The sequence below is a fragment of the Prorops nasuta genome, unplaced genomic scaffold, assembly GCF_024137725.1.
Source record: "Prorops nasuta isolate Cenicafe-Biocafe unplaced genomic scaffold, Cenicafe_Pnas_1.2 PNAS00011, whole genome shotgun sequence".
In the NCBI taxonomy this organism is placed as follows: Eukaryota; Metazoa; Arthropoda; class Insecta; order Hymenoptera; family Bethylidae; genus Prorops; species Prorops nasuta.
Window position 1 is genome coordinate 3737678 of NW_027116808.1, and position 27682 is coordinate 3765359.

General features: G+C 43.1%; 2 protein-coding genes across 7 annotated transcripts in view; one reads left to right on the forward strand and one right to left on the reverse strand.

Moving 5' to 3' along the window:
- LOC136777377 (dual specificity calcium/calmodulin-dependent 3',5'-cyclic nucleotide phosphodiesterase 1-like) overlaps positions 1-27682 on the reverse strand; it is a 59967-nt gene that overhangs the window by 5906 nt on the left and 26379 nt on the right. For 2 of the 6 annotated variants that reach the window (XM_066733613.1, XM_066733610.1), the window contains exons 2-6: positions 3646-3804; positions 2345-2555; positions 2128-2241; positions 1189-1341; positions 129-182 (exon numbers count right to left, since the gene is read on the reverse strand). In XM_066733613.1, the coding sequence (XP_066589710.1) occupies positions 129-182; positions 1189-1341; positions 2128-2241; positions 2345-2555; positions 3646-3804 (691 nt within the window). Of the gene's footprint in view, positions 1-128; positions 183-1188; positions 1342-2127; positions 2242-2344; positions 2556-3645; positions 3805-22289; positions 25860-27682 lie in introns of those variants that run through there. The other 4 variants (XM_066733609.1, XM_066733612.1, XM_066733611.1 and 1 more) reach the window with 4 other exon arrangements.
- On the forward strand, positions 8760-18687 carry LOC136777627 (uncharacterized). Its single transcript, XM_066734066.1, has 20 exons — positions 8760-9226; positions 9808-10145; positions 10640-10769; positions 11716-12134; positions 12518-12773; positions 13161-13356; positions 13586-13723; positions 13808-13874; positions 13962-14010; positions 14113-14222; positions 14521-14600; positions 14821-14894; positions 14961-15323; positions 16079-16266; positions 16346-16609; positions 16679-16918; positions 16997-17182; positions 17246-17498; positions 17588-17924; positions 18061-18687. Exons 1-20 carry the CDS (start codon positions 9076-9078, stop codon positions 18197-18199), a joined length of 3978 nt encoding a protein of 1325 aa, XP_066590163.1. The 5' UTR covers positions 8760-9075; the 3' UTR covers positions 18200-18687.

Below are 27682 nucleotides of genomic sequence, written 5' to 3' on the forward strand. Positions count from 1 at the left end.
GGTAAGGAGAGTCATGCAGAAAGAGACAAAGATGAGAGAATTATAGAGAAAATGTGAGAATGTGTGTTCGAAAAAGGACAAAGGATGTGTCTTAATGTGGTTGTTTTCAAGCCAAACTTTAAACAAACCTACGGCGTACGCCTTGACAGCAAGTAGTAGTCGACTCCGTACGCTCGGCATCTCTATAATATAAAACACCAAGAAAAACATAAAATGTTAAGGGCTGTAGTCCCAGATTGCCGCTCGCTATAGAAAAACCACCGTAAATGTCAAAAGGAGTGACTGAAAAATCGCCTGATCGCAATTTCTTACGAGGCTTTCTCGAGTCACTCCTGCATACTTTCTTTATAATGCACAAACAAGCACATTTCACGAATTTCTCACTCCCCGTTCCGATAATCGCATGCATAGGAAAAACACGCTGTAACGATGCAAGATTTATTCACTTCTCATTTCTTTTACAGGCACCTAGAAAATTGTCAAGTATACCCTATAGAGTAGGCTACGTTCAGCTAACAAACAGGCAGAGAGAACATTGGTTAGAGGCGTATAGTATAGAGAATGATAGGGATAGAGTGTAAGCAAAAGAGAGAGAGAGAGAGAGAGAGAGAGAGAAAGGTTACCATGCTGTGTCAATAACTGCTAGCCAGTATTTTGTAGATTATTCACAAAGGAATTTTGTCTCTCAAAGTCCTGGAGAAAAATCTCTCAGCAGGCTATCGCGAACAAAATTCTCCTGGTGTGCAGGTCTAAATTCCTCATGTCTGTACAAGTGTTAGTTTCCGAATTGATACGAAGATTACTGCCTTGTTTACGCGCTCATGCAGCTATTCCCTGAGGAGCTTCGGGTCCTGTGGGAGTACGTGATGAAAACTGTCGCGCCTCGGATACGAAGATAAATCGTCAAAATATCGACTGTTTTTTAAAAGATGGAAAAAAAGAAGTATAGATATATCATGATAATAGAAAACTGAACATTACTGTGCACAAAAGAATCAACTAATGTGATCCTAATCACATATCTCGAAAGGCTGTAAGGGAGGGACGATGAATAGTATATATATAGACTATATTACATACACACTATATATATTATAAATATATTTATATGTGATTTGTGTATCGATCTCTCGAGACATTGGTGAGTGATTATATTGAAAAGGGGTTGGAAATGTGAATGTTCGCAACCTTGCCCACACGGGGGTGCGAAGCTTCCGTTTCTGGGTTACCACCGCGTGGCTCTGAGGTCCGTCCGAGTCCAATGTGCCCCCTAGGGATGTAGATGTCAGGCCCGCCCCCCTACGTGATGACCGAGAGCACTCAAGCCCGCCTGAACTCACCCTGCGGTAGTGCTTGTTAGTTCATGTATAGAAAAGAACAAAATAGTACAAGATTACAGATTTTTGTTTTTCTTTCAATAACGCAACTCATTGTCTCCCTAGAAACCTTAATCTCGCACACGAACAGGTGGATCCAAATCAAAATCTATATCCTCCTTTGTCGGATGTCCCTTCTGGTTTAGAGATTCGCGTACCATCTTTAATATATCTATATATATATATGTAGGCTTCGATATAATTATATACATCGATGTTTATTATTTCCGTTCACACGCGCAGGCATAATGGATGGATTACGAGTTTCGAAGGACATCCTGCGATATTTTTTTTTTCATCTTTTTTCTTGTTTATACACCGAGAGAAGGACAGGTGTACCAGAAGAGGCAACCGATGGAAAACGCGTGCCGTTTATTATTTCTCAAGACTTTCACTCTGGCGCCATGTTGCTCTCTCACGCGGCGCACACAATCGCACAACGAGCCCCTCGTCTCCTCTCCCCGAATGCCTCGACACGTCCTGTATATATAATACGGGGAAAAAATGTTTTGCTGGACAACCGGATCTTTCGAGCCGCGAGATTAATCACTGGCCTCCTATGCTGATATAGCTGTAACGATGCGAGGTAAAAAATTTCTTACTCATAAACGTTTGCTGGTTGGAAAATAGACAAATAAAAAAAAAAGAAGAGAGTCCTGAAAAAATTTTGTGAAATCCGTATAGGGAAAATTGTTATACACGTTTAGCCAGTGACTCCCGATCTTTTAGCCAGATCTCAAGTGAGACTTACTTGGTTTCATCAATGAAAACAGCTTCTAGCACTCGTGCTGCGTAATGCAGGTTTCGTTGAAGAAGTTCGGCGGAAATTTCGCCATGTTGAAGCTGCCTCAGCAAGCATCGTAGTCTGCAAAAATAAGAGAGTCGAAGAGAGTGGAAAATTAATGTCTCTCGCTATTAAATATAAAAATTCTCGTTAATCGAGTGGAGGAAATTTCTCCTGGTTTTACCTGAGGGCAGCTTTGTCGCATGCGTCTGGGGTGTCAACGGCAGGAAGCGAATCTGTCGTTAGATCGATATTATCGAGAACTTCATCGAGGTCTACGGACTGGCCCGATAAAAACGTGTCCGGACTATGCGGGGGTGGAGAACTCTCGAAACTTCCACTTCCCAATCTGGACTTGCCAGAACTTCGGCGTACTATCGTTAGTGTGCCTTGTTCTAAAAAGTATACGAATTATTAACCACTCGTCGCAGCCCTCTACAATCAAGCCTCAAATATTATTTAATCGATTTTCTCTCTCTCTCTCTCTCTCTCTCTCTCTCTACTTGTCCGTTCACCCTCTGATTATTTTTATAAACTTGGTCTATTCGTCCTTGCTCGTTTGATTCGTACATGAGCATTTTAATTGGTTGTTTTTAAATTCGTTTAAGTCTAATTATCCAATGCTTTGCTTCATATTTAAAATTGAAATAAATCAGAGAGAAACTCTTATGGTACCTTAACTTTAATTCGAGAATTAAACTGTTTTGTATTTATTAGACTTTTCAGATACCATATGCATATGCTGTTTTATTTCATCGTATTGAATTCTTTTTATGTTCCAGACATTTTTACACACTATACCCTGAAAGCTTCAACAATTCAATTAATTGAAAATCCTTGCCCGAGGACGATGGAAATCGATTAAATAAAAATGTCAGACTTTCTCTCTTTCTCCCTTCCTTGTACCATATTTGAAAAATGCTAATCCATTTAATATGAGTGCATTATGCGTATTACCGAACGATATATATATATAAAAATATTAAAAAAAGAATTGAACGAGCATTGAAAGAAATTTACGAGGCAACTGACAGAAATTACTGGCTCGTAAAGATTAAATGTAGCTGTAAATTACACCGGTTATTACGTGACAAGACGGTCAAGGTAAACATATAGTTCAATATAATTAAGTCACGATGTTATATTTTATCGTTTATGTACGGAGGCTCCCGTCATTATAGCCTGGCAGCTTCCCAATAAATGGACTTTCTATAAAATATCATCATCTACCTAAGCTTTGTCACATTAATTAACAATTGTCGGAAAATTCCTTTAAGACCTCGAACGATTGCAAATAGATTAAGCATAACGTTTTCTGCGTCTCAGAGAGAGAGAGAGAGAGAGAGAGAGAGAGAGAGAGAGAGAGAGAGGTCAACGTCTAACGAGAAAATTATTGCCTTTGGCGAATGGTCTGCATAGTTATCCAAATATTTGTCGTACATATATATATATATACGAAGGATATATATAGCTATAAGATCTTACTCGACAATTGTCCATTTCGGCCAGGCGATGAAGGATTGTGCAATCGAGAGCTCGTCGCACCGCTGGTACAGCTGGCAGTTGCATTCACGTTAGCAGCTGCACCGGGGGAGGCCACTTCAATATCGTCCCTCGTGACTCTTCTGTCCGGTGGAGATGCAACTGCAATTAAAGAAACTCCTAAATTGGCCCGCTAAATTTTAATACATCTCCTCGAGCACGATAGAAATCTTTGCCTAATAAAATTAATGCCAGCGTCCAATCTGCATGATGAATTGCAAAGGTAACCACTCTTTATTTCATTATACCCTCCCCTTTTTATTACATTTATTTCACTCTCGCTACGCTATCCCATTAATCCGCCTAAATTACCTCCTCTTCTTCTTCCCTCGTTATTTTTTTCAATTCGTTAATCAGCTCGCTTCAATTCCCCACCCCTTCCTCCCTGATCGAATTAAACTTAATTCCATGCTTTGGATATATCTTGAATAATTTCTAGCTCGTATTATGAATATTGATAAAAGCATCGCAGGCTTCCTTGTCTCGGGAGGATAGGATATATGGAAAATAATTGGCACGAGAGTGCTGATGAATAGTATTTATTTTTTAATCGAATTTCGAACAAGGCATTAGTCGAAGCGGACCATGGATGATGCATCTGTCGATAAGATCGGTGCGGCATCAGCTGCGAGCTTCGTCGATACGGATATGTACCGGTGAAATGTAAACAAGCTATATGTATATATATACCTATTAATTCCTTCCTTCGGTATTAGTCGAATGACGTTGAAACAAAAAGTTTTTATCATTGTACAAGCTCGCCATTATATACTCGCATGCATGATTACTCGACGCAATGGGACCGCGTTGGAAGGGCTATATCGATCTGTTGTACCTGCCTCGTCTACAAATTAGATTCATACTCGATCGATTACACTCAGACAACGAATACACTGCATATTGTGTTGATTAACTCGTTGGCCAGAGTGCAAACGCCATTAATGTGCCAAAGCAGCAGCGCCATCTGTGAATTCCCAACCCCACCGATGAATTTGTACTTTTGCCTTTTTGCAAAATTAAATCTCACCCCACACTGGATGGAATTTCGCAAGCTGGTTTTAAGATAAGCCTCTTATACGTATTGCATAATGAGCAACGATGGTATATATATATATATGCGAACGGTGAAAAATATCAGCTTGGAAATTTGGTCGAAACGCCGTGAAAGTCCCCCCCCCCCCCCCTTTCTCTCATTCAACTCCTTCCTAGCGGAGGTTACGTCGATGGAAGAGAAATTATGTAAGGATATTTTTGGCGCGTCGACAGTTTCGGGAAAAGGTTTCTCTGCATGCATGAATAATTCATGAATGCACTTGGGAGCAAGAAGCTGTATAGTTGCTCGTTATTTTTCGTGCGTCGTCTGGGATTTAACGAGGCTCCTGCTACGTTATTCCCACTCGATCCAAAAATATGGATCATTTCGATAAACTTTTTTCACCGCTAATTCGACCTATCACGACGGATGAATTATTCTCCACTGCCTCGAACGATAAAAAAATTCCGCACCAATCTCGTTCGCCATTTTTCCACCTCCCCCCCCCCCCCCTTCATTCCGGATCCTGGGGGTTTAATGAGACGTTCACCTTACGGCAAATCCCAGTCGAATGGAAATAAAACGATGGTAGGTGAATTAGCATCGATTTCCCATGTGATTTTTTTTTTCTCTTCTTATTTTTTCCCCCACCACCTCCACGAGCGTTCTGGTGTTTGGGAAAATGAGAATCACCTTGACGCGGCTGGCGAGATTTAATCATTCGAATGCAATGTCTCGAAGCGAAAGGATGAATATGCGCGAATTCGCTCGAAATGATAAAAGGAAGCGTGTAACCCAGTTACGACGAGAAGCGCACGCGTTGACGGAACATACGGATCGCTTGGTAATCGCGCGTCGTTCGCTCAGAACACTCGATAATTTCCTTATCTCGGCTGCTACTGGCAGGAACAGTTCCCTCGAAGATTTAGAGCGGCGTAAATGCAAACTTATTTACATTCGGAATTCTTCATTAAAGAGCCACGCCTATATATATATATATATACACATTGTACACCAGGTTCGAGAATAATTCGTGCTGAGAAATCGAGCCAAAGAGGGGGAAGGTCATTCCGAGGAGATATATACGTCTTTCACATTTTTTAACTTTAACCCTTTAGATTTATCAAGGTTGAAAGAATTTTTAATGCGAGACTCCCGTTGATCGAGTAATCCGATGACTATCCGTTATATTAGATATCGCTAAGATAACCGATAGATTATCTCTCTGACAAAGAAAAAATATTAATTAAAAAACTGTTAAAAAGTTTCTTCCTTCTTTGAGAATCGGACGAGAGGGATGGACGGAGAAGGAAATTTTGGAATTATTTCTCGTTTAATTTTATTCGGCAGTAGAAATGGCGTATTCGCGAGGAATAGGGTCGAGTGTACTTTATCGTATTGGAATGGAATAATATGAGTTCTTGGGAGAGCCATGTCGGAGTCCGGCCTGTTTGTCTCCTACATGGTTGATAAGGGAGTGAGTCGTGAGTGTAATGGGCTCCGCACTACGGGGAAGCAATTGAACGCGTAATGGATCGAGAAATTAGCTCCGGAGAGTTCCGCACTGTTTTACTACCGACGCGTAACAACCACGTACACGACCAAGGCGCCTTTTACGCATTCACAAACACTATATATATATATATATATATAGTTGCATGGCCCTTATCGAAAGTTCTCCGCGCGAGCGAGCGACACCTCTCCGGCGAACAATGACCAATCAACGCCAAAAACTATCATCCGAAAGCCCCCACTCGTGGCAAGTATGTAAATAAAAACGATCTGGCATACCGAAGTGTATCGATTAGCTTTTAAGGACATCCCACTCTTAACAGCGTTCGTTCCCTCAACTTTTGTCGTCATTAGATAAATTGTCCAAGATAACCCACGCACGTTATTGATTCGCCGTGGAACAACTCGGAACACTCGAATTGCCACGTAAATGTGATGAATATAATATATATATATATATATATATAGGTGGCTTGTTATTCAGTTTTATTATTCGTATTACTAGGATGGTTTCCGGATGCTTTGTGCGTTTACTGGGTAGAATCAATACGACGTCGGTATAAAGGGAGTTGGCAAGTGTGGATATTTGGATAAAATTTGAAAGCGCGTGATTAACGTGCTATTCGAGGGATTATTTGTCAGTCGTACAGTATATTCTTGATTGACGTGTTTTGTTGATTTGAAAAAAAAGTAAATATAACGAATGTAGGAAGAGAGGATAATTGTTTGCAGGTAAAAGCAGCGCGTATGCACCTGGATTATTGATCATCGGGCCTCGGAGCCCTAGAGAGCCTCGTACCGGTGCGCGAACCTGGGCAAAATCCTGTACACGAACAACCCTGCCTTCGATTCGCTGCACGCTGCCTGCCTTCTTCGTTGGCCAATCTTTCTATCGAGTCTATATATATATATATATATGTCTGCTCTTTTCTGCAAAAGTCACCGGCCAAAAGCGAAATTATCCACTTTTAAATATACCTCGCACACCACCCCTCCCTAAAACCATTTTAATGCTAAAAAATTTAGCAAAGTTTAACGTCGGATTTAAAATTCGTTTATTCTGTAAAAAATGCGCGTTGAAAAAATCAGACGAGCAAAAACCCCCGAGAGTCTTAAAATAATTCGTAGCACGGTAAGTGATAAATTTGCAGATTTTATTTCCTCTCCCTCGGCAGTCGTAAGCCAATTCGCACAATGGATAAAAAAGATAAACAGCTGAGATTCTTAATGAGCGGAAGATAATCCGCAGCAGGTTTTCTCCTCAACAATATGGCGGCTATAGAGTAGAATTTCCGATAATCCGTTGCAGGGTTAAGAGAAGACGTGAAATACGATTACAACGCTTGATTAAATAAACGAAGATGGGGAGGAGAGTTGCCGTAGCAGTAACAAGTACATCCGCTGGCCAAATATGAATTCTCCTATCTTTGCCTGGCCGAGTAATCTCGGCTGCAAAACTTTTCAACTCGTTTCGGTGTACGAGAGCACCGGTATCAAGCGCTACACTCTCGAATTTCCCAAAATCACGCGTTGATCCAGGTTGCAACCAAGTTAGCTGGCAGTTGAATGGTCGGTGAACCGCCAAGTTTACCTCGAACTTGACTCGACAGGCCACCTATCATTGGCAAAGCGTCAAATTGGCCACTGCGCGCACGGATCTCTTCAGCTGAACAGACATTCTTACGCGAACAAACTTTAGTTTCTATTCTCCATATTACTCCCGCTATTGTATACTTTGGTTACACTGATGTTGACGATATCGTTTAATTACGAGTAACAGCGAGTAAAGTCAACGAAGAAGTATGAGTTTCCGTGGAACCTGGTGCAGGTGCATCTTTCAGTGGAGCATTGAAATTCAGTGAAAGAGAGAAAGAGGGGGGGGGGGACTGAGAATAAGTCTTCGGGTCCATTTATACAGAGCGTAAAAGTAAGAATGACACCTACGACGTTTGGATTCTTTAAGACCGTCCGTGTAACAAGATTGGTCCTCCACTTTTTCGTTTCACGGATGAAATCCTGAGAAACGATGCGTCGAGTAGTCCCCTTGACACTCGCAGTATTTTTGCCTGTACGACAGAGCGAGAAAGAAAAATAGAAGCGGAAAGACCAAGGTCGGAAAGTGCAAGCAAGCAATCTTCCGATAAGCCGATCCAACACGTGTTCGCCGCTGCGTTTTAGCGTCACTGATGCCAGGAATCAAACGACACAAGCAAAAGTAATCAGAATCTTGGGCAAGTGTGCGTTCGTAGCTCGCGTACGTACACAACCCCCACCTAACACACTTTTCTCTTTTTTTCTAGCAACATTATTGTTTTCGCTTGAAAACATGCGCCTATCGATTATCATTATCCCTATAGATCGATCATTGGGTGTGACCAGAGCGACCAACTTCACTTTTGTTATCTAGAAAATCTCTGTGGGAGATAAGAGAGGAGGAATCTGATGAAACGGTGTATTGGCGAGGAGATAAAGCGACTAGTGGCTGACTGCCATCAATAAGTAAGCTGCATAATCATATCAAAATAGAAGCCCTACTCCATTGAGCTTATATAACGCGCATATAAAAGCGGAGGTGATATTTAATTCTATCGTCAGTGCTTATTTATCGCACACGTAAAGAAATAGATTTGGCGGAAGAAATATACAAAGCTTGTTCTGGGCTGCTGATCAAATTCTTCGGGAAAGCTGATACACGCACTGTACGAAGGAAAGATCGATCGTTAACAGGTCGATATATTAAATCGAACGTTCACCGAGTCTGGCTGGCTGTCTAGGCGAAATTGCAGTTATATCGCTGCTTCGAGTACAGTACGATAACCGTGAGAAGGATGAAAGTGCTGCTGTTGCTGACAGCAATATTCTCTTGCTCCTTTGGGCTTAGCGAGAATGCAGAAGAATGGTGGCAGTCCATGTCACTTTATCAAATCTATCCGAGGAGCTTTAAGGATAGCGATGGGGATGGTATAGGAGATTTAAAAGGTTAGATCGTTTATCGTCCTTAGCTAGTTTACTATTTTTTTATTCCAATCTCGTATCCATTAATCAAACCCATTGCTCTTTCCGCGATAGTTATATATATATATTCGCAATTTTCATCCCTTACACTCGAGAGTTTCTCGTCATTTCCCTCGCCCCTCGCTCTGGCCTCGCGAAGAAGTTTCATTTATTATTTTATTAGGGAAAAGAATGTGGTAAACATTCGTCTCATCCATCTCTCCATATATATTTTTTTTGTCCCACGAGCCTTCCGCAAGGATTCTGGACACGCGACAATTTAATTACTCACTTCCTTCATTTTTTTCGTTCGCCACTGTTTATCCAGAAGCATCAAGCCATTTATATCATTGCGTAAGAAAAGTTGCGAGATTGACGAGTATATGAAGTAATTGGCGCGAGAAAAGTCTGTTTTTCTCTCTATTAGCGCCAGAGGACTAATGGGTATTTAATTTGTTTATGGAACGGTTCTTTCGACGAGCGTTCCGCGAGAGCTTATCGATGTAACACGTGCGCAGTTTATCGTTGCTGGACAACGGGGTATCTATATATATACGTGATTTCAGGTATAACGAGTAAATTGGGCCATTTGGTGGATTCGAACGTGAATGCTTTTTGGCTATCACCGATTTATCCGAGCCCAATGGTGGACTTCGGATATGACATATCCGATTTCCGAGGGATAGATCCTGCATTCGGTAGCATGGACGACTTTGAGCAGCTCGTTACGGCGTCTCACAAAGCGTCCTTAAAGGTCATCATGGACTTCGTACCGAATCATTCGTCGGATAAACACGAATGGTTCAAGAAGAGCTTGCAGAATATCGAGCCCTATTCCGACTATTATATCTGGCACAGGGGAAGGGTCCTCGACAATGGTACCGTCACGGTTCCTAATAATTGGGTAGGTTAACAACTGCGTCCCGATTGGTCGCCCAGAAATATCCAATATTGAAAAAATACGCAGCACCCGGAGCCATCCCATCATTTTTCCACCGTATACACACACACACACACACTGCAGTGGTCGAGATTAATTCTTCCCTGACCCAGCCTAACCTTTATCTCAGATACGCTACAACGTTTAACAAACCCCCGCGATTAAAGCGCGAGCAACATGAAAAAGAATTATCAACGGTCGCGCTATCTCGCCTTTCGAGCCTCCAAATCTTTTGCAAATTCTCCATCGATTATGGGAATAATTGAAAAAATTCCAATGAAATACAGAGAGTTTATTTGACAGAGGTAAAACTGGTTGGTCAGGGAGGGCAAATGAAACAGAGCGCGATGCGTAACATTATTTTAATGAAAAAGCAGACCGTGATAGGTTGAAAGCACCGCTCGAACATTAATGCTACGTAAATAGAATGATAAAATTGTGTTTGTGTACACGTATAGGTGAGCGTATTTGGCGGATCAGCCTGGACATGGAGGAAGGAGAGACAGGCGTACTATTTTCATCAATTTGCACCCGAGCAGCCAGACCTCAACTATAACAACGAGAACGTCACTCGAGAAATGAAGGCACGTAGCTGATTTAAAGTATCCCACCAATCTCCTCTCTGCAGCGCAATAAGAATCCTATTATCGCTTTATCGCTCGTTCAGCCACCCGTTGATTATCGTGAGAAAGCAAAACAAATAATTATATACACGCGGAAATCCCGATACAGAGTAAACACGAAAATTCCATGGGAAAAACAATTGTTTACATATACATATATATATATATATATATGCAAATCATTTTTATTTCTCTATAAATATTAACATCATTTCTTTTAACATGCAGCAGTTCTGCGCATCGAGAGATTTTGCTCGGTTTATTCTCAGCTTGCTATATATATATATATATATATATACGTACCTGAAGAGACAGAACCAACCGAATCGAGAGGTAATGCAAATATAGACGAATTTTTGTCAGTACTCTGAATTTTATCAGACGATGGAATAAAACGCAGCAGAGGATAATTTAATTCACTTATATAGCTCAGTCCGGAATAATCGCGAGGCAGGAATTATAAGAAGGTGAGGGAGGAGGTCCGTCGGTAGATATAAATCCGCGTACAATCCGTGCCGGCAAGGCATTCTTTTTCAAAGCCCCCAAGGAAACATTTGTTTCCGAGCGAATGGGAGTCGCTCGCAAATCTCCAGTGTTCCAGGCCAACGTAAAATATTCTATGCTATACGTGGAGGGTCTCCGCACGTACGGTTGCTGCCGGGACAAAACTTCACCTCCAACTATCTCGCGGCGTACAGTAGATAAAAACAGTTGCCGGAGAGACTCTACGCCACTGCGAGAGTCTTCAGGAAAATCCAGATGCGTTTTATCGTGTCAAATCCGCGAAAATTTTGCATACGTGGGAATAAAAATGAAAATTCGAGCGTTCCACTGTGTGTGGAAGAACGTTGTAGTGGCACGAAGAAACCCACGAGATTTTTCAGCGAGTCCTTTGTTATTTTTGCAGGAAGTATTGCGATTCTGGTTGAGGAAGGGTGTGGATGGTTTTCGAGTGGACGCGGTTCCTCATCTCTTCGAGGATCGAAGGCTGCTGGACGAGCCCCTGACCGGAACCACCAATGATCCGAACAATTATGGCTACACGGACAAAATCTACACGAAGGATCAACCGGCCACCTACAACATGGTCACTCAATGGACACAGGTCCTGGACGAGTTCACTGCCAAGGACAAAGTTCCCAGAGTGATGATGATCGAGGCCTATGCTAACATCTCGATGACGATGAAGTACTACGAGGCTGGCGCCAACTTCCCATTCAACTTTTGGCTCATCAATACGGTCGATAAGAATTCCAAAGCCTTGGACTATCTGAAGTTGATCGATAACTGGATGGCGAACATGCCCAAAGGCTCGACTGCCAACTGGGTGGTAAGCGCGACGCTGTGCAATAATTATTTTGCCTCTGTGACAACAAAAATTCCCCCCCCCCCCCCCCCATCGCTCGAATCAACCCTCGGTTCGTCCAATGTCGATACAACGATAATTCTCACTTAGTACATTCGACAATTTAATTACATCCATCGAATGGCCCTGGTTCGGTTCAATTAGTTTATTAATTTCATTGAATCGCCAATAGAACTGGCTGAATCAACAACTTTGGCTTTGCTGGTTACAAACTGCAGGGAATATTGCCTCGAGTTAAATTCTCCGAATTACAGACCTCGTTTCTGATAGATCTTTAATCGTACGGGTGTATACTGGAGTACGTGTGGGAATATTCACGATGGACGTGTGTTCGTTGGAAATTGCAGGCAGGAAATCACGATAATAACCGATTGGCTAGTCGAGTGGGCCAACAGAAGGCTAGGCTAATTACGATGTTGACACTGTTGCTACCAGGAGTAAGTGTGACTTATAGCGGCGAGGAAATCGGAATGGAGGACACGTGGGTTTCCTGGGAGGACACTAAGGATCCTCAGGGATGCAACGCCGGCAGGGAAGGTTACGAACGTGCGTCGAGAGACCCCGAAAGGTCCCCGTTCCAGTGGGACGACTCCACCTCGGCTGGTTAGTTTTCCCATGTTTCGCAAATTTCAATCCTCTGATCCGTCCACTGCCACTATACGAAACTTGCACCATTCCGGTTAATATCATCAAACATCCACCACGTATACCTATTTATATCAAATTCCATTCATTCCATCTAATTCTTACGTAATACCTGCTTAATCTTGAAACTGCACACTATCAACCGTGTTTTTCTTTCTAATCAGTATAAGCGTTTGCTTCTTCGTAGGTATTTCTAAGCACATTCTAAGAGATTAGGATATTATCGATCGATCGCGTTTTAAGATAATTTTTCTTATACATCCATCTTCTTAACTGTATGTGTGATAAAATTAAAGTTCATAGTTCATTAGAGTATTAAAATTTCCTCGTTCTTCTGTCACGTAGGCTTCTCGAGAAATCCGAAAACTTGGCTCCCTGTTAACAAAAATTACAAGACGCTAAACTTGGCAATGCAGAAAACTCAGGAAGGATCTTACTATCACCTGTATCTAGAAATTTCCGCTTTGAAATCAACTCCAGTTATGAGGAAAGGAAACTTGCATACGAAACTTCTCGGTGAAAATGTCCTCGCACTTTCCAGGTAAACAATTAATTAGATTAATATCGATTAATCATGGAGTTATGCAACGGACGAGACCTTGAAATCGATGATAAATCTCGTGACTAAGATTTTCCAGCCACTATCTCGTCCATAGTTTATGGAAAACACTGATTAGCCGATTGATTAATCAATAAATATTGTTGTGAAACGCGTCGCAATAATAATATTTATGCAACGTGCTATATATCACATATTAATTTTATTTTAGGCAATTGAAAGGAGCAGCATCCGTATACGTCATAATGAATTTCGGCAATCAAGCGGAGCAGGTAGATTTATCTACGTTCAGTGGTTTGCCAAAACCATTGCGACTTTATTATGCAACCCAATTCAACGTACTACCGGAGTGGGTATTCCAAAATGTTGTGCCTATGAAAGCTTTTAATCTCTCGTTAAAATATTTAGCAATATTTACTTTTTTTAATTGCAGACAACTCGACGATCACCACTTGAATTTACCAGCAGAAACTGGCGCTGTTTTCATTGGCAGCCCTTCGGCTTAATTATGACAAAAATAAGCCTCCGTTCGACGTTTATCGACAACAATAAATTGACTAGTTTAGCGAAATAATATATTGTATTAGATATTCTTAGAGATCGAAGCACTTGAAACCAAAAGAATCATTTTAGACTGTACTGTAACAAAGCACTATTTTGTTTTTTTATAATAAATATGACTCGTTTGAAATTGACGTTCGTTGGGTGATTTTTATTGATTTGCATTTGTACCCCCAGACAGTTTCTTTCGATCCGGCCAACGCATGTCGTACATGGATGCCATTTTCAGATTGACGATTCGACAAGAACGTCATTCCTGTCACCAATTACAAGCGTCACAAAGTCCGGTATGTCCATAGAACGTATATGTGTCAGAGATTTGCATAGATGCGAATGTTTTCATCCCTCTATATAATTTTCTCTGGCCAACTTTCCATCGCTCCGACAATTTTCACGTTTCGAAGGAATAAGGAAGATTCATTTTTATTCGAGCGACTGCAATGCATTATTGATTAGCAGCGACGCCCACTCTCTCCCACTGCGTTTTCTAAAATTATGTTATTCCTTCCATTCTAATTAGATGGCTCGTAGTTGGCGAAATACTCTAATTTCCTAATACAGCATTAATTCAAAATAAAGTTTTAGCGTGACATGAAATTCTCCTTAAATCCCATTCAGCCCGTAAAACCGTGTTGCAATTGCAACGAAAGTTATACCAGTCCGTGGTATTAAAGTTGAAGCAATGATTTTATAGCCTCGTGTGCTTGAGAGCAGAGCGAATTGCAAAGAGTCGTAATATCCTTGTGACTAAATCGGAGCATCGTGAAATTCTTTGATATAAACAAGCGATGCACAAAGCTCGCCGTCAAATACTGAAATTAAAATCTGTCAAATAGCAAATAGCCATTCTCCTTTTGAGAAACCATTTAAAGTCTCCCCGTGAAGCGGTGCAGGCCCATTTTTTCCATTATTGTCCGGCCATCTAAAAGAGTCTGTCCGTGGAAAAGTGGGAATTATTAGTAACGAATTTAATGATATAAGCCGAAGAAATTTTTTTTTTTTTTTTTGATAAAAAGTATAAAAGTGACTGACACGTAGTACGATTGGATTTTTAACTGTACGGCACGTTCTCGTGGAAGTGGACACTTTACATATCGTGCTAACTCACTTCAGCTTATCTATCCTAGCTTCGTGGACTTTGCTGATAATTATTATTGTCTTATTGCTCGGCTGCTTATATATATATATAATGCCGCAGCCATTCGCACCTGACAGATTCGCAATCATGATCGGTGCTCGACAGCAGTGTCTCGTAATTTTACTAATTGCAGTAACTTACTCGACAGCCGTTATTCGTAATATCGGATGGTGGAAAAATACAGTGTTTTATCAAGTTTATCCTAGAAGTTTTAAGGACAGTGATGGCGACGGGGTGGGTGATATTCGGGGTAAGGAATTATGCGCACTTTTTTAAATTATTCACCGAGAGTAAACAACTTGTTGGTCTTTTCTCCACTTTTCAACAGTTTATAAAGTAACTGCGAAACTTGCTTTTCGATCAAACGTATCGAACTCGAGATAGAAATTAATCGGAAATTCGTGAAACAAATCTGGAGCCGTCGGAATGATAAGTGAAAAAAATAACTGTATTATTGAGGGAATGAATCACTGTCGTCGTGGTGCGCCCCCGATGCAATTTTAAAGATAAAGATCGATGTCATTGTAAGAACATTGCAAACTCCGCACAGTCGAAATAATTGCTTGTTTCAACAACTGCAGCTATGCAATTAAACTTGAGATTTGTTCGTAACAATTCCCTATCACTCATTGTCAATCATTATTAATACCGTCCAAACTTCTGCTTTGTACGTATCTTATGTACTGTTATATATATATATATACGTATTATATTGTGAATTGATATTCCAAGAGCAACCTTCGGCCCGCATACTCGCGCGACAAGATAATTTAGCGTCATTAATTCTCTAGATTCACAAAAGTTGCTTAATAATTTATTAACCCAAAATTAGAGAAGGAATTTATTTCCCTCCATTTATATATCGCGATTTTAATGGTCTTGTGCAATAAGTATAAGGGCATAGGAAAAATTGCTGCTTGTCCTTCGCGAGATATCGATCCAAGGCATATGTTACCACTTTGCACAATCACGAATCAAACATTGTCTGCTTCTAATTTGGTGCAGGCATTATCGACAAATTGGCGCACTTCAGTGAGTCCGGAGTAGGAGCAATCTGGTTGTCACCCATTAACAGAAGTCCCATGAAGGATGCTGGATACGATATTTCAGACTTCAAAGATATCGACCCGCTATTTGGCAAACTGACCGATTTCGAAGAGCTCATAAACAAGGCCAAACTACATGGACTGAAGGTAATAATTAATTGGAAGAAAAAGGGAAACGAATAAATGATTCATGGTTTTCCGTATAAACTTTGACGCTGACTCGCAGGTAATTCTGGATCTCGTACCCAATCATACGTCAGACCTTCACGAGTGGTTCGAGAAAAGTAGAAACAAACAAGGGAAATATACGGACTATTACATATGGAGAGATGGAAAGGGCGATGGCAAACCTCCGAATAATTGGATCAGTGTGTTCAATGGACCAGCTTGGACCTTCGATGAAACCAGAAGACAATGGTACTTCCATCAATTCCTTAAAGAACAGCCGGATTTAAATTACAGGAACCCTGACGTTCAGGATGAAATGAGGGTAAGCTAGCAACTAGTAAATATTTTTTCAAACATGGAATATTAATTTTTAAAATGATTTTTACTTTAGCAAATTATAGAGTACTGGTTGAGAAAAGGTATACAAGGCTTCAGGGTGGATGCTGTGCCACACTTGTTCGAAGATATAAATCTGACCGATGAGAAACTACTCGATAAATGCGAGGACACTGACTTGTACGCCTGTTTCGATCATCAGCTGACAAAGGACCAGCCAGAGACTTACAATTTAATATATAGTTGGAGGAAAATTTTGGACGATTACGCCAAATTCAATAACGAGGATGAGAAGGTACATATGGAAGAGACGAAGAGGAGAAACTTGAAGAAGAGTAAAACCTCACCCTCTATGATTGCACAATAATTTTAGGTGATGATGACGGAAGCCTACACGACTTTGGGAAATACGACCAAGTTTTACACGTATGGATCCCACATTCCATTCAACTTCCAGTTCATCATGGATCTGGACAAGAGTTCGAGTGCGAAGGATTTCAGTGACGTGATAAACCGATGGATGAAAAACATGCCAGAGGATGGTGTTGCAAACTGGGTGGTAAGTTGATAATGAAGTCTAGGTAGGTCGGGCTCGTTGAAGCTATATTTATGCATTTTGTAGATGGGAAACCACGATAGAAACAGAACTGCTTCTCGTTATCCAGACAGAGGGGATCAGATGACGATGCTTGCCATGATCCTACCCGGAGTGGCCGTGACTTATTACGGCGAGGAAATTGGAATGGTGAATAACGATGAAATTAGCTGGGACGAAACACAAGATCCCCAGGGCTGCAATGTTGGTAAAGAATTGTTTAAAAGCAGGTCACGTGACCCAGCTAGGACACCTTTCCAATGGGACGACACTACTGCAGGTATGGGTCAAATCAGTCAAACTTTCATTCCCAACACACAAGTTTCTTCCTTCTTTTCAACAAAGGCATTTATTTTCTACGCAATTTAGGTGGCTTCAGTAACAATTCCAAGCCTTGGCTCCCGATGGCAAATAATTACAGAACGTTGAACTTGAAGAATGAGAAAAGCGAGGACGATTCGCACTTTAAGATATATCAAAAGCTCACGGCTTTGAGAAAGACGGATGTCTTGACGAAAGGAGTGCTAGAAACAGCGTTGCTCAACGACGACAAGATTTTGGCCATTTTGAGAAAAACCTCCAACGAAACCATCTCTCTTCTCGTGAATTTCTCGGATGACGAAGAGCAAAGCGTGAATTTAGCCTCTCGCGTGAGCGGAGTGACCAAAGTGTATGTGACCAGCTTAGGATCAGGCTTCAACACCACGTAGGTTTAAGATATATTAAAAAATTTTTTGCTTTCCCTATATATATATATATATATATATATAAATTATTTAACACGCTTCGACTATATAAAAAAGGTTATAAAAACTCTAAGCATTTTATAATTCTGTTTACAGCGTTCCCATAAATCTGGAGCACGTCGAATTACCAGCGGGAGCATCGGTTGTTCTACACACAATTTCCAGCGCCGTTGGATTAATAATATCACTGAAAACGATGTTTTTCCTAGTCGTCGCTGTTCTGCTAAGTTCGTGAACCCCTCGATTCCAATACAAGTATTACATCATAACGTATTACTCTAGAATAGCGTAAACATATTCTCTAAAAAAATTGTACGATAATCTTTCGATCTGTCGATCGTATCTACCAGTTAAGATCGCGCGCGATGATAAAATTTTATTTATCTTTCGATTGACTTATTGAATTTTTGCCAAGCGCCGAGTTGCGCAATTCTTATCAGGAGTTATCAGAATTTTCTAGCTTCAATAACAAATATTCCATGATGCTGATAAATCCATGAAAAATCTGGGAGTGTTCCATCGATACTTTTCCTACCGAGGGAGATAAGGAAAAGAATTTTTTGATTTTTCTCCTGTATATATATATAGTACATGCGGTATACGACACTTGTCCACCTTCTATATATATATATATATATATATTGTAAAGCATTGTATTACCAAGAGTTACATAAAAAGGAATAAAGCCAATAAGCGTTCCTATTCACGGGCGAATGACCAGCAGCGTGGGGTATCGTTTACAGTTTTCCCTTCTAATCCCGCAGGAGTCTCTGGGAAAAGTGGCTCTCATTCTCCCGGCAATTCCGGATATTGCAAATTCCGTCCCGGCCAAACAAATGTTCAGCCGCATTGTAAAATATTCCCATCTAAGCAAGCGAGGCTCACGGCTTTTTCGAGATCAAACGATGGAGTGGAAAGGGTAGGAATTTATTGCGCCTTGACCAAGTGCTATTTTGCGCGATTTCGCCTTTTCGTTTGTTTGCCTTGATTCCTCGCCGCTTCTTAACGGCAGAGAGGAAAGCATATTTACCTGCCCCGCTGCGTTTCCGCGTCTTTCTCCGAGAACTCGAAACTCTTTCGAATTATCGAGAGTGCCGCGAGTGAATACATTTGCAAACTGAATTCTACCGCGTTATATACGCGACTCTGCACAATATTTTTCCGACTCGCTTGTCACGAGCAACCTAGAAATCCACGTGTTTATTATATACTACCCCTTTCGCAAATTTTACTCCCCCTCCCACAGAGAGTTTACTTTCTAATTTCTCTCTCATCACCGAACACGTATACGCACAAACGTTATTATATCGCCAGCCCCATCGTTAATTATAATATATCCCATATTTTTTTTTTTTTTTTTCCTTGGCAAATTCGAAACCCAAGTCTCATATTCCCGCGTTTCATTTCGCTCATTTCACGCTCATTGACGCATTTCGGTTTTGCCAAGAGTTTAGATGAACGATAAAAATGTCTGGATGTGTAGAGGAGAACGAGCTCCGGTCGGCTGGTTGGTGGTGCGAAAGCGAACATTCAAAGCTGTCAACGATCGACAGCTCGGTACCATGTTAATGACAGCCTGGAGGCACGAAATTTCTACGCCGATGTCCGAGTAATACGTTTTTAATAACGAGGGCGCTCGGTAAATTTTAATGGCGTATTTTAGTTACATTTCGACATAGCCATGAATTTATCGACTTTGCTCCGCAACGGAAAATAAATCAGAAAATTCTTCCCGGACTTTTCGCTGGAATTTTCGTCACTCCGTGTTTTCCCTCGTTAAGGAAATTTCATCCAGCAAAATTTGCACAGTTTTGTTTATCCGGATGATCAAAACTGAGCTTTCGGTTACAAGCGAGAGAGGAAGACTCGAAAACTCTACACATAAAGTATACACGCGGAGATGAGGTACGTATTTATATATATAGAGACGTATATCGAGTTGGAACGGCGGTTGTGCAATTATACCGATCAATTTGCGGATAAATATAATTTGGAAGAGTTGCGAAAGAAGAAGCTGCAGTACAGGGTCCTTTGAAAATCTCGTCGCGGCTGGCCAAGTGGCTGCTTCCCGAGACAATAATCGAAGAAAGGCACGTCTCTTTCTCGTATTTACCGATATCTTCGTCCAGAGCGCTCGTTATTTCCGTGAGTGCTTTCGAGAGAGTTAAACAACTTTCTACCGAGCGAATGAATGGGAAAGTGTAGTCGACGTTAAACAAGTCAAAAGCACCCAAGTGGAGCAGTAACATGGCAAAAAATTGGTGCGCCGTAAACGTAAAGAATTTACTGTGGAATTTAGCGAAATTAGGACGGCCGCTGAATTTGCTGAAAAAGGTACGAATGAAAGGCTGCAAAATTTGTGATAAAAGTGTACGAAAGAGATTCGGTGGTTGCGCAGTTATCGTAATATTATATCGCTCGATATTATCCAATTGAAAGGTCAGGTGTGCACCAGCGGTCGAACAATCGCTCCGTTAACCTGACGAAGCTTTTATTTTGGGAATAATGAAAAGTCATCGAGCCGATCGGTAGAATACTGTTATCGAATTAACAGCGGCGGTAGGCTCGAATCCGGCTCCGCAGCATCCCGATCGGGGTCAAGCAATGCCTCGGACATATATATTTTCCTGTTAAAGCGAATCGCTTATGTGCACTATGGGCTATTTTTGAATTGCGCAAAATAAACCCAACAGCCGTTTATTATTCCACTTAGCCGTAACTGCAGATCCAACTTAAACATCTGTTTTATGATTACGTTCGAGTTCCTTCCCTGACAAGCCCTATTTCAATCAAGCGTGACTTTAACTAGCCAAGGTCACCCCGCCACGATTCTCGCGATAATCGAGGGAAGAAAGCCCAGTGGCGATTCCAAGGATCGGAGCCTTCAACTCTTTCTCTCTCTCTCCTTTACACACACACACACACACATACACGCTCTTTCAGAAGCTTCTGCTTACCGCAAAGTGCCTCGCTATGGCTGTTTCAGAGCCGTAGCCGAAGAAAAAGATTACCATCCAGCTATCTTTTTTTAAACCCTGGAAACATTCGGGCAGAGATTTTCTCTCTCTCTCTCTCTCTCTCTCACAGCTTTTTTGCCATCTCCGCTTTTAACATCCAACATCTTTCGTTAAATTCTTTTCTCTTTATCCGCGGTACCATCTCTACGCGCTAGCTGTTTTGCCGGAAATGCCGAGAGAAAAAAATTCATTTCCGTCGGTAAAGGTGGTGCTCGGGGCCACTATTGCTAAAACAATAATGAGATACGTCGTTCAAGCTCGTTGTACAACGTAAGCCAGGCTAGAGGTTTTTTTCTTTATCGATTCGTCGTTCGTATCTGACGCATGTAAACAAGCAGTTTTATCGTCATTACAACGCTGGCTTACGTAAGACGACGCGAAGAAGCTCGGTGATCTATACGATTGAGTCGCTCTGCCTCGTAATTCAAGACAGTATACGGACGCACGTCGAGCAATAAATTAAACGATCAAGATTGATTTAAGGACACCGGACCGATTATGGACAATGCGAAGTCGTTGTCGTCACGGTGTGGATCAAGTGGAAATTTACTAACTGGGAATTTCTGGAATCAACGCGCGGACGTCGAAGAGGCCGATGATTGCTTCTTGGGAAACGTGCCAGAATATCACTCGGGGAATATTCGAGGTGCGAGATGAGAGAGATTTCATTTTTCCTCCCGAATAATCCTTATACAATATACACAAATGTATAAGCTTTGTAGTACCTTAAATTTATATACACTAATATGGATGAGGGGGAGGGGGGGGGGGGGCAGAGTTGGGATTAAATCGAAGAAACCTCGGAGGGACCGTAGGAAAATGGCGAGTATATGCGCGAGTTTGGGGTTGGCTCCGATGGAAATAATAAATTGGAGAACGCGTTTCGCGCGGTGGAGGGAATTGATCGGAGGAATCAAACGACACGAGTATTCTTTTCAGTATGACCACTCCGTTGGTCTAACGAGCTGCGAGAGTAGCGTCGAGAGCCTAGTATCTCCCGATATCCGGCAGATTGAATATTTTCAAGCGGTACTCGAGACGACTAATTCGATTTACCCGGCCAAAGTCTCATTAGCGCGACAAATGAGAGCAGCGCTGGAAGAAGCGGATGAAAATATCGAGAGGGGAGGGGAAAATTGCTCGAGGACTCGTATAATTATACGAATCTTCGTTCAACGACGACACGGCCAGGATATAAACGAGCGAGGATCAACTATATACACATTTGTGCTGCATCGATACAGAGCGAGAGAGAAGAGCAATCCTTCGCTGGTCCGAATCCGTGTGGCTGCGATAAATCAAACTTACCGATCACGTAGCTGTACCCGTCCAGAGTGAGGACACATTTGCGTGTATTCGGCGAACACGAAATTCCCGGCACTTGTCTCCGGGAAATTCGTTTACCGGGGCTGTAAGATGTGCCAGGATTTCCTCCGGCACCCGGATCCGAGTGACACTTTTGCACCGGGTCTTTACCTTGCCTCGACTGCATCTTCCTGCTCTCGACTACTTTACTCTGCACTCTGGCCAGTCCGTGAAAGTCCCGAAAGCACGTGAGTATCGCGCTCACTGTCGGATTGCCACATGACCAAGGTCGAACGTTCTCCAGTAACGAGAAAAACAATTGGCGAGTGCCGGTCTCTCGACGACGAAATTGCCAGTGGATCTTGCAGGGTGCCCACACGGGTTTCCTTCCATTCTATATATATGTAGTGTACGTTATCGGCGCGCTTCATCGAGCACGATCGACGAAGATCCGTTCCAGCTCGAGCGGGACACACTCCGTCGTGGCGGTCCGTGGCCCGTCTCGCACATTTGGCTCGAACGCTCGGCTAGACGACTCGGCGGAATCTCGATCAAGTTTTGTTGGCATTGCGAACGGGCCAGACTCGCTCGTGACGCGCGTACATCGCCGAGTCTCGCCTCATCTCGAGTTTAACCACCTTTCGAACAGCGAGCTGGCAGACTCGGTTATAAATACGCCCGGAGCAAATAGACCGACTCCCTGCCGCGTATTTCACCGCTAATTTACCTCTAAAACCTATTCCAAACCTACGTGTCACAGGCTTCTCTCGTTGGAGGGGGGTGGGGGGCAAAAAGGATCTATCTCCCTTTTAAAGGATGTACCACGAGATATACTCTATGGAAATTCGGAGGTTCCTCCCGTATCAGCCAAACGTGCTCGTCGTGCGGAATAACGGACCTTCCACTCGGAGTCCACTCGCTTCCTCCCCGTTGCTCCTTCCTAACATTTTCCACTATCACAGTTCGAGCGGTGCACGTTGCATTTGATCTTGCAAGAATTTAACGTCCCTCGAGACCTTCTTTCCGGTGGTTAAGGCTTATACACACTCGACCCTTGGTCCACTGTAGGTTAATCAACATTCTTCTGGGTTTTGATCGAGCGTCGTCGATCGTTCGGTCGCATCAGGCGAATACCACCGAGTCTCGCACGAGGCACGCGTGACGACGTTAGTCGTCACGAATCTATATACCGATAGGAGAGACGATTTGCTGTCTCTTATCGATCGATTCCTCACCTCGACGGAATCCCGACGGTCCGGTGCAGCAACAACTATATAACCTCCTCTCACAAATATTTACATGTTTTCTTTACCGACATTCGATCGCCCCTGCAAATGTACCATCAGCCATCTTTTCCCTTTTAATTTCCTCCCCCTTCCCCTTCCTATTCTTCTTCTTCTTCTTCTCAATTAACAGTTTGACCTTTTTCCGCAAATTAGCTTCACTGTCAATATGTATATGTATATATATATATATAGTCGAAGGAAAACTTTTGCCACTTTAATTGCAATGTTTATTATGCCTTATATATATACTGGCGAGTATATATACGTCCCCAGTGACATCAACGGGATTTCCACTGTTTACATGGAATGACAAACGCTGCTCGAATGGTCCACGAGTGTCCTCTTCGTCAGCTTTGCTTCTTCGAGTGTGTCTGTCTTCGGATAATAAGCTTTCCAATTGGAGGGACTTATCGATGAGCTGTCAGCGACACTAATGTTCCTTGCCAGTGTTTGACGACGGCCTATCGCGGACACTCCAAAGTGTTATCCCTTATCTCCCAAGCGACCTCTCTTTTATGGACGGGAGGTCGGAAAATCGGAAGCCCTGCGACTTCGTCCCGCTCTCGTAATAATCTTTAAATGGAGACCGAGTTCTCCGAACGACCCAAGGTATAGCTCGGAAAAAGGACCCTTATCGTGCTAAATGGTCCATGCGTTCCTCGTAAAATCCTCGGCCAATCGTGCGTCCATCCGGATCGTTATCGTAGATGTTGCGTCGCGAAATAATCTTTATCTCAGCTTTAAAGTTCATGTTTTACGTTTATCCGCGCGAGTATCAACGGAGTAATATGACTTTTGCGGAGATGGTTCCTGCGTCTCTCGACAATATACCAGACTATATATATAGTCAACCGAGCACCGTTCGGAACGATTAGAAACGAAAGTTCTCCGGGGGGAGAGAGAGGGTGTGGTGGACTCGAAAGAACAGTTACGCTTTTTACGATAAAACTTGCGTCGATGAGAAACGATCGAGCGTCGTTGTTCCCATTGAACTCATTCTCCCGACCGTCCTCTTCTTCGTTCCGGTGCTCGTATAATAGCCAGACTCTTCGAAGGTGTTGCAAGAGGGTACTTCGTCCATACGTCATTTATCCGTTGGTTCTCCTCGATCTTCCCCTCGCACCGAGCGTTTCCTGGTTCTCCGGATGGTCCGAGAATTTCCGAGACATGACGAATGACGCGCTGCTACCTCGGCAGGATTCAATTATGCATCGGGAGGATCGTGGAAACTCGGTGCATTAACGTCGAGTAGCTTTGACGGAGGCTGCGGATGGACGTATAGTGCGCTAAGCCACCGAAGGAATCCGATCGATCTGCATGGCATTAAAATTCAGAGAGTCTGGCCTCGTATATAGTGGAATCCAGTGGTATCGTCCGGTAGGTCGTCGCGTGGTTCGCCTTGGTGTCGATAATCCACATTTTCATTGGCTCCTCCTGCCGAGTTTTCGTCCGTCCAATTAGGGAGCCGAGTCCGGTTCATCGACTCCGCGTAGATCGATAGCCGGCTGCATTTCTGTCACCATCGTCCGCCGAGCAATCAACCAGTTGTCTTTCAGCACCGTGCTCGTCTGCACGCTTCCAATTACATTTTTGAGCGGAGGAGTCACGCGTTTGGACACACACACACACACACGCACGTGCAGTTTCGAGGGAGAGTCGTGGTCGAAGCACACAACTCTGTATATATATATATATATATATATAAGTACTGCGGTGCTTCCTGGCGAAAAGCGGAAGTGTTCGCGTGTCTCTCGAAATTGGTTTCATTGGCTTGGCAAAAGCTCGATCGAACCGCGCTCCGCTGAACTTTGTGGGTTCGCTCGAACGCTACTGGTGTGTGTCTATAGATTGGAATTAAGCCGGTCTCGGTTCTCGGAGAAAGCTGCAGTGCGGCTAGGCGAATACGCGGCTGTAATCGGGCCAATTGGTAGTCAGGGAACTTTGACCTTTGGGCCTGAGCCGCGACGACGGCCACTTCCGGAAGTTGTGCATCGCGCGAGGTAAGCGAACACGAGGAAGCGGACAGGCGCAGTTGTTTGTTAGTGGAGGAGCCGCGTGCCTGATCAGACGGACGGACCAACGGACGGTAGTTGCTACTACTCCACCATTCTCTCTCTCTCTCTCTCTCGCTCTATCCGATTGATGGATGAAAATCGGCCGATGAGAAGGGAAGGGAGAGAGAGAGGGAGTCGTGTGTCGGCGAGAGACGGAAATCCAAGGGACACGCACGTTCTCCCGCGAGTCACGCGAGCCAGAGACACGTGCGTCCTGAGCCGCGGTACCGCTACTACTGAACCATTCCGAACCTCCACCTCACTCCGACATCCCCCTCTTCCTCTCTGCCTGCTCAACCTCACTCACCCTCTCTTCCTCCAACTGCCCTCTTTACTCTCTCTCTCTCTCTCTCTCTTTGGTCGCTCGAGCTGCCTCGATGCTTCTCTCTGTCGTAGCTTTCTCCCCATCTCTGTCACTCTTCCACTAGCTCTGCGGTTCACCGTCTCATTTCACTCTCATTGCTCTTTCATTTGCCTCCCCCACCCTCCCTCCATATCTCTGTCTCTGTTACTCTCTGTTGGATGCCTTCTCTTACTCCGCACGACGTTCTTTCTCGGCTGCTCGCTCTTTGACTCTCTCTCTCTCTCTCTCTCTCTCTTTTCTACCTCTCCTTACACTCTCCACCCACTTTTACCGCACCGTCCTACCCACTCCGTCTCTTTCCACTTGGTACTCTTCGTCTCTCTCCCTGTGTCGTCTACCTTGCTCGTTGCACTTCTCTCTCTCTCTCTCGCCCTCGCCCTTTCATCTCTCCTAGACGCTACTTTCTCTAGATTTTCCCTCGCTCTCCCGTTTCAGCCCTCCACCTAGTACTCATCTGTACTATACTATACCGGCGGAAAGTCCTTTTGGCAACGGCTTATTCCCAAATGAATAGAGAAACGTGGTAATAGAAGTGACAAATTCTCCAAATTGCTTACACATTCGCAAATTGGCAGTTCTCGTCGCAAAAATGCATCGCAGCTTTGCTTTGAAATGTCAGGGAGAAACATTTTTCCAATCGTTTCCACTGACCGGCTGGTATATACACATATTGGAAGCTGGAATTTTCACGACACCCTCGTTAAGAGGAGATATTTACAATTTTTGCGAGACCGACGTTCGCATTGCCGGCTCATTTAATTGATTCGGCCCGAATGCTCGGGCTATGAATTCTCGTTTTATTTGCCGGAGGATCCGAACGTGCAGTTTGGAGACTGACGACGATAAATCATCGGTTGGCGGCTCTTCGAGTCGGGACATTTCGCGAGAGTTAATTAATTCTTCGAGGTAGGACTCGGGGGGAGAGAGCGAAGTTGAAAATGAGAAAATCGGATTTTACAGTTGGAGTCGTTGGTTAGCTTTTTGGTAGACACTTTGCAATCAGGTTTGTCTGTTCGTCGTTTTCTGGCTTTTCCGCGCGAGCCTCGGGGCTATGGAGTTAGAGGCTCCCCACAGTTTCAACCAGTCCCACCCATTACACGCTATAACTCTTTGGTCCCTTCTCGAATGTCTCGCGACACGTGAGCCTCGCGCGCGATTACCCCGTTTCCCCTTATATTAGGTCTGGCCCATCAGCTAATCAAGCGGCCTATCTAAATTTCAATCCAACCGTGCGCCTCCCCGAAAAATAACCTCTACCTCGTCGTACGTGTGTGTATAAACTTGGTCCCCCGACTGTACTCTCGCATTCCTAAAAACCATCTCATTACCCCCGAAGCCTCTTAACAGCATTACCCTCCCTCCCCACTCCGCTTTACCTCTGAAAAAACAAAGCTTCTTTCACGCTATTAATATTACTCCCGCTGAAAAGGCTATTAAAATTATACCAGCTAGTTTGAAAAAATACGACATTTCCACGATTTTAGAAGTTAATTGCGTGGCTCGGCTCATAAAACGAGTATTTTTTTTTATTTTTTTAAGAAGTGGAGAGTAAAAGAGTGCACTGGAGGGTAAAAATTGTCGTCGAGATATTTTGAATATTCTTTGTAATAGAACATATTTCGTATTCCAGAGTCATCACCCTCATGAAGAAAAGATAAAGTCTGTGGAGCGTTTCCAGTAAACTGATCCCTC